Below are 8,073 nucleotides of genomic sequence, written 5' to 3' on the forward strand. Positions count from 1 at the left end.
TTAATGATGAAATGTAAAAGCAGTTGATGGAAACTTGGGTTGTTTCCATATCTTGGCTATTGTGAATAATGCTGCAATAAGCATGGAAACACAGATATCTCTATGAGGTGTTGATTTCATTTCCTTTGGGTATATACCCAGCAGAGGAATTACTGGACAGGGATTGTGGGATATGTAATTCTATTTTTAATATTTTGAGGAACCTCCATACTGCTCCCCATAATGGCTGTACCAATTTACATTCCCCCAACAGTGTACAAGGGGTACCTTTTCTCCATACCTTTGCTAACACCTATCTCTTGTCTTTTTGATAACTGCCATCCTAACAGGTGTGAGATGATAGTTCATTGTGGATTTGATTTGCATTTCCCTGATGATTAGATCACCTTTTGATATGCATTAGCTATTTTTATGTCTTCTTTGGAAAAATGTCTACTTAAGTCCCTTGCCCATTTTCAAACTGGTCTGTTTTTTTTTTTTTTCTTTTGCTGTTGTTTTTTTTTGCTACTGAGTTGTGTGAGTTCTTTTTATATTTTGGATATTATTCTCTTACGAGATATATATTTTGCAAATATATTCCCCCAATCCATGGGCTGCCTTTTCATTTTGGGAAGGTCTTACGGGGAATTGGTTGTAAATGGAGTTAAAGTCACAGGTAGGTAGAAATAACATTAACAAAGACATGAAATCATTTTATTTTCTGAAACAAAAGAGAATAAGAAGAGTTTAGATAAATTCAGAGCAAACTTTGCAGTGGAAAAAAGATGTCAAATGAGGTCAAAAGATTTCAATCTTCTCAGTAAGTAGGAGGAGGTGATAATAGCAACAATGGCAGTTGTCATAGCCATCTTAGCAGTTATTGAGCATTTTTGTAGCAGATGCCTCACCAAAAGCTTTACTCTGTGAGGCAGACACTGCTATTATTATTTTTATTTTACAGACAAGGAAACAATAAGAGTGAATAATGTTTGAGATTGAGCAATTTGCCAAGGTCACATAGTAAGTGACAGAGCTGTTCTGTGCAGAATGATGTTCTATGCAAGCCTTAGAACCTTTTGCTTCGGTGAATGAGGGGAAATGAGGCTGTAGGCTCAAGGTGAGAGAGAAGCTTTGGAAATCTGGCTAGGGGACTAGGTCAGGGAATCAGAGATAAGTATGACTGTGGAATAGCTTGTAGGGTCCAGCTAAGGTGACAGTGCATGGATTCGTTTCATGAAAGTACTTTGTTTATTTGGGTTTCTCTAATAATACTTGGCAGCTCAGGAATGAGACTAGAAAAAGTGAAAGCTAAGTTTTCCCAGAGTGGGATTAATAAAGCAGATGGGGCAGAGGCCAAGGAGTAAAGTTTCTGTTATATTACCAAGAAGACTGTTGAGAGCTGGTCAGCAGTGGGCTATGGGACCGAGGATAACATGTCCCTGAGGCCTGGACAGGCTGAAGAATTGGAGAACCTGAGGGAAGCTGGGGGACTGGGATGTTTTGATGAGAACAACATCAGATCCAATATAGGGAAGGCAGATAAATTATTAACAAGGGGTATTTCAGAATTTGTTATCTCCAGAGGCTGAAATTACTACAAACCTGGAGGTGAAATTTCAGTGTTTTGATTGGGTGGGAGGTAGTTTTGGTTTAAAAGAGGCTTTCCCATTGTGTCTAATAACATCCATTAGCAAGATACTGCCTTTAGATACATTAACACAATCTCGAATAAGTCACTTACTGCTCTAGTAGTGGGCATTTAAAATGACACCATGAATAAACAACTCCAGTTCTTTGAGGAGTTCAAAACATCACACCTCTTTCTTACTGAATAATAGAAGTCCTAAGTTAGGTGCTTCCATTTCTAGGGTAGAGCTGAAGGATATGATGAGCTATTCAGAGATCAGTCATGAAAATAGATACTAGACATGGCTCAGAACCAGCAAATCATCTGGTGGTGTTAGCAGAAGAAAGTTGGCTTTTGAATTAACAGTAAAAGCCATATTAATTCCACTCATCATATTATATTGGACTGATTAGATTAAGTAGATAAAAATGGATACAGCTCACATTCCACCTCAAACGATTGTAAGAATATTACTTAGCACTCTCTGCCTTAGACTCCCAACCACAAATGAGCACAAATTAGCTTGAGCTTTTATAAAAAAAATTAAGCTAAGTGATTATTAACATAATTACTGTCTGCCAAGTGTTTTGAACAGGTCTGAACTGATCTGAGCACAATGGAGTAATAATAGTGTCATTGTGCTTCATGGTTCAGCTTAATTAAATGCAACTTTTGTTTGTTTATAAATGCAGCTGGAGCTTTAAGACAGACAAATTAGCCCTGCACGTGTTATTTTCTGTATGGAGTTACGCAGCAGTCCCCATCCTTTTTGGCACCAGGGACCAGTTTCACGGAAGACAATTTTTCCACGGAGGGGGCGAGGGGGGTGGTGCGGTGGAGCTCTGCGACCCTGTCCCTGACAGAACGCGGACCGGAGATTGGGGACCGCAGAGTTAAGTATTTCTGAAGCAGAAACTTTTCAATAATTCCAAAGTCCTGATTTTTTTCCCACGATATTCCTTTTGGTTTAGTTTCCCTTTTCTCCTGGGGGCAATTATGTAAATAGATGCAGGCTGTGGTGAAGAGACTTGTGATGCCTGAATGAAGAAAGCGAAGTTGGAATGAATTAAGATGACTTTACGAAGGCACGCAAAGACATTGTTTCCTCAAGAATGACTGACTGTAAATGGGAAATATTTATCTACTGAATATACAACTATATGCTTAGAAGCAGCATCACTGTTCTGTATGGCTCTTTCATAATCTTCTAACATTCACTATGGCCGGAAGAGAGAGGCAGCAGGGGGAGAACATTCTCCATAAATAATTATAGCGGCGCATGCCGTAGTTCAGCGCTTGACAGCAGCACTTCCATATATGAATTCTCATTACCAGGGCTATGCCAGTTACCTCATAAACTCATTCTAAGATAAGCTTGGGCACGTGGGTTGCCTTGGATCCAGAGCAAAGAGTGCACCCTCCTTCCTTATGAAAATGGTTTCATCTGCTTGGTGCTTCTGTTTCGTGAAGCTGAAATTCTATCATCTGATGAACATGTCTCAGACAGTGAGCTCAGGCCCAGTGGTTGCTGAAAACTGTCCACTTTGGGAGGTTAAAACTCACCTCTTGGTAAGAGGCTTTCCTTCCTTTCAACAAACTGTTTTGTGTTCTTCTTAGAGTTGGCACAATTTCCTTCCCCACAACTGCAGAAGTGTCTTTCCTACCCTTAAGCAAGAAGAAGTGGTATAGATGGAGACCTCAGTCACTCCTGAATCCGATATTTCACAACATAGTGATGAGGTCAGGACATTTTTTATGATTGTTACAACATATATACTGAATTATAATAAAATCTAGAGACTATTATGAAAAACAAACTTTTTTGCCTCAGATAGATTATTTTAAGGTAGCATAAAATCTGTGAAAATGATTGTGGCACCAAAGGTATATAGGATCTGAATTACTAGAGGTAATTAGCATGCAAATACAGTTGATGTTCAAGGTGGTTGCACTCTCATGATTGACAGAAATGGCCAAAAAAGCAGTAGGTCATGTCAGCCCTGTCTAATTAGCTCACACATACAATAATCCTTTAGCATGATCAGAGGTACAAGTGCAAAGGGGCCACAAGGCAGCAGTTGCTTTTATTTTTAAAGCAAGTATATAATCTAATCAATGGTTTCAGGTGCGCCGCACAGTTTGTTCATTTGGACACAAAATATTTTCAATTTACACAGCTTCGATTTTAGAGACATCTTCTCAGATATAATTGGATAAAATAATCTGCCTTGGACCTTTTGAATTACGCTGTTTTGAGACTAGCACAGACGAACAAAGCATAGGAGCTACGGTTAATGTGACTACCATTGGGCACCTATCTCAGGCATACAAATGAAGCCACGTTCTCTGTTAATGGAGCCACAGTGAAGGAAAATACCTTCCTGGGTAATTTTATGAAATGAGAGCATACCCTAGTAGTAAAAGATTAGCAAGAAGTGGAGCGTCTTCAAATGCAAATTTCATGACATTTCACAGCTACTAAAATAATTATCCTGCCTTGGCGAACTAATAATAACTTAGTAAAAGGTTTCACTCAGGATAACCAAAAGGCACATACTAAGATAAGCACTATTTTCATTTTAGGACTTGCCAAGGGTAGATTTTCTCTTTTCTCTTTTTTCTACACATTGAATGTCACAAGCAATTAAACAAAATTATTTATGTGAATTGGAAAGTAAGAGCATAAAGCCATGCTGTGCAAATCAAATGCAACTGGTATTCCCATTATGAATCCCAAAGAAGGGAGCTTTGGTGTCTTGATGAAGTAACTGTTCTTTGAAACTCTTGAACTATCTTTTGTTGTGCTGAAACAAATTTATTTAATGAATCTTTTGAAATCAAAGCCACTTCACCTTTATGTGTCTATGAAAAAACTACATTCAGAATCTGCAAAGCTTAAAGGACATCTTTTGAAGTATTGGCGTTTCTTTGAATCTCTTTATATTCTATATCTAGCACTGTAGTAAGGACATGGAAAGCTCTCTCTGGAATCAAACTGGGAAAAATCACCTAAGGGCATAGGAAAACTTTTGAGAAGCAATTTGACAATATGAACCAAATACCATAAAAATATTTATGGTGCTTTGATCCAATGATTTTACTTTAGTGAATTTATTCTGAGTCTTAAATACAGAGAAAGACTTACACACAAAGATATTCATTGCAATGTTATTTGCAATAACAAAATAATTAGAAACAATTAGTTCTCTTTTGTTGAATATTTAGGTAAAGAAATCTTGATATATCTACTGAATGAAACATGCAGCCAATAAAATGATGCTTGTCAAAACTGGATATCAATGTAGAACATTCATATGCTGTATTAGAAGTACTAAAAGGCTGATATAAAATTGCATGTGTGGTAGAGGTGCAATCAAGGAAAAATAAGTATACTTAGAAAAAAGACTGAGGAAATATCTGAAGGTGCTACCATAGGTTGTGTTTGGATGGAAGTATTACTGGAAATTTTTTCATTTCTTTGATTTTTTAGATTTATAAATTTTTTAAAAAGAAACTAAATTTAGCTAAATACCCAATTGTTATGCTTGATAGCTGGTCGTATTGAACTGAACTCTCCCCTAAACCATTTTCTACATATACTCATTTTCTAAGTATATTCATGATGGTTAATTAGTCACAAATAAGAAACCAGTCTGGCTTAGCTACCTAAATTCTAATTAATGTAGACTTCACTAACTGAAGATTAACATATATTCACATATCTGAGATTCTTATGAAATAAAAAGGCCCAAACAAGTAGCATATTAGAATTTTTAAAATGCAATTATAGCACATTGTTTCATAGAACTAGGCAAGTGACAAATTGTAGTTTTTTTGGTGAGCTTATTTCATTTAACTTGCTGTATATAAGTATACTATTTGTAATCGTGTGTAATGGCTGAAATATGATATATGAAAATAGAAAAAATAGTTAAATTAGTTAACATACTTATACAAAAAACAAAGCTGAATTGTCTAGTCAATTTTATGAAATAGATAAATTGGTTTACTTTATCAGATTGAGCTCAGAATATACTGAAATCACATCATTTGTTTCTAATTAAATGTTTTTATAAATGTAAACATTTATATATGATTCATAGTTGAAAGAAAAGGTAAGTAAACTTTTGCTTCATCCACTATATCATCTATAGGTAACGAAACATGAAGAAAACTTTATTACAATCTTTTCCAGAAACTTTTTCTCCCTCCAAGTGGAACCATTTCTGATAATCAATCATTTGTTCAATTAACCAATTGATATTTATTAAGGGCCTACCATATACCAGCCCCCTGAGATAAAGTCATGACCTTTTGATTCTGAATGTTCACTTCTACAAATGGATTTTATAGATAAGACATTTTAAAAATAAATATTTAAATAACTTACCTTTGGTTCCCTGAACTTGCAGAAAAATCCAAAAGACAAAAATAGCCCTTCTACTTTCCAAATACATTTTGGCTTTTGTGCATTGGTAATTCTGACAACAATCACAGAACGACCTCAAATTGCATATTAAAAAATAAAATGACAGAACTATGAAAAATAATTAAATATTGATGCCAGCTGATTGAGGATAATCTTCTTCGTCTACCTTTATGAGGGTGCTAATTTATGAAGAACATGCAGCAGTGTCTGCCTCTGGAATAATCTGCTTATCTTCCCCTCAGGTGTAATCTCTGCTTAAGGGCCAGCTGGAGGAACTTTTATCTCATTAACCTTCTGGAAGAGCATCTGTCAGCCTAGCTCCAGGACCCTGAATACCTTTATAAACAAGTGTCCACAGACATAATTTTTCTTACTTATTCACCTGTTACAATGACACAGAGAGCCAGGGGAAGTCCCGCCAAATGCAGAAGAAGGATGACAGTTAGGGGCAGATGCTTTCCAAAATGACATGCACAAGAAATATTAATTGCTATCCCTAGAAGTATATGGTTATTCAATAAGTGTCGGTCTCCACAGGTAGCCAAGCTGTCTCCATTCTCTTTTATGTACTGCTTTGTAAATCGCTTTCTATATGGCAACACACACAGATGGCCTTTTGCTTTAAGTGTGATTTTAGTTTTTAAAATCTGTATTCATGCACAGAGTTTAAGGAGTCAAATACTTTTTTCCATGAGGGTTGTGAAAAATAACTGTGCCTGCTTTCTACCCACACCTTCATTCAAAGGGCAACCATTTTTAATTCACTAGGCTAATTTTTCTAGTATTCTCATTTGTTCTTCTAAACAGTATGCTTCTATTACTATTCCGGGGTTTTTGGCTTTTAGCTATTATCAAATAATGGATATTGAGAATATCTTTCCTTCCATACACACTCTTTCCATTCACCGTAAACATGCACTCATCTCATTCCTTCATCCTTCTGCCTCAATATTATTGTATTTTCAGATTATTGAATATTTGGTCTCATATTATTTTTACTATATACATGTTATGTATAGCTGAGCGATGGAACATATTGCAATCACTATCATGTATTTCTGTTTTTTTTTGAGACAGTGTCTTGTTCTGTCACCAGGGCTAGAGTGCCGTGGCATCAGCCTAGTTCACAGCAGCCTCAAACTTCGGGGCTCAAGCAATCCTCCTGCCTCAGCCTCCCTAGTACCTGGGACTACAGGTTTGCACCACCAGACCTGGCTAATTTTTTCTATCTTTAGTAGAGACAGGATCTCACTCCTTGCTCAGACTGGTCTTGAACTCCTGACCTCAAGCCATCCTCCCGCTTTGGCCTCCCAGAGTGCTAGGATTACAGGCGTGAACCACTGTGCCCAGCCTACTACTATGTATTGAGCATAGTAGTGTGTGGATAAACATTGTCTTTAGAGATTTCCATATATTATCCATGTATTTCTCAATATAACATTATGAGATAGGTACTGTTACCTCTGTTTTACACTTGAGGAGAAGGTATATGTGGCAAAGCCAGGATTTGAACCTAAAGAGTCTAGTTGAAGAGCCTATACTCTTAACCACTATCTCCCATGATGCTTTTTGCAATTGTCTCATCTTTATTTATTTTTTAAAATTTTCTTAGTTTTTAAAAAAAAGAAAAAGAAAGAGAAGTCATCCCCTGGAATAAAAACGAAAAGAAAACAAAACACCACATGTACTCGCTATGAAACTGGAACCAACTGACGAGCACACATGTGCACAGAGGGAAGTAAAACTCAGTGGAAACCAACAGGGGGAGGAGAGAGGAGGGGATGGGCGAAAACCTTACCTAACGGGTACAATGAACACTGTTTGGGTGATGGGCACACTCATAACCCTGACTCGAGCATTACGAAAGTGATCCATGGAACCAAAAGCATTTGTACCCGTGTAATATTTTGAAATAATAATAATAAAAACAAATAAATAAATAAACCACTTGGTAGACTCAAAAAAAAGTTCTGGAGCATTACAACTAGAGAACTGATAAATCTAAATTTTGAAAAAAAATTTTTTTCTTAGTTTTCTA

The 8,073-nt window shown here is 36.6% G+C and overlaps 1 protein-coding gene across 1 annotated transcript in view; it reads right to left on the reverse strand.

The window, feature by feature from the left end:
• IMPG1 (interphotoreceptor matrix proteoglycan 1) overlaps positions 1 to 6,063 on the reverse strand; it is a 171,429-nt gene extending 165,366 nt beyond the window's left edge. Inside the window, exon 1 of the mRNA XM_012646044.1 lies at positions 5,997 to 6,063. Coding sequence (XP_012501498.1) covers positions 5,997 to 6,063 — 67 coding nt within the window. The remainder of the gene's footprint in view (positions 1 to 5,996) is intronic.
• Positions 6,064 to 8,073: the final 2,010 nt, after the last annotated feature.

The sequence above is a fragment of the Propithecus coquereli genome, unplaced genomic scaffold (genome assembly GCF_000956105.1).
Source record: "Propithecus coquereli isolate 6110/MARCELLA unplaced genomic scaffold, Pcoq_1.0 Scaffold24, whole genome shotgun sequence".
NCBI classification, from domain to species: Eukaryota; Metazoa; Chordata; class Mammalia; order Primates; family Indriidae; genus Propithecus; species Propithecus coquereli.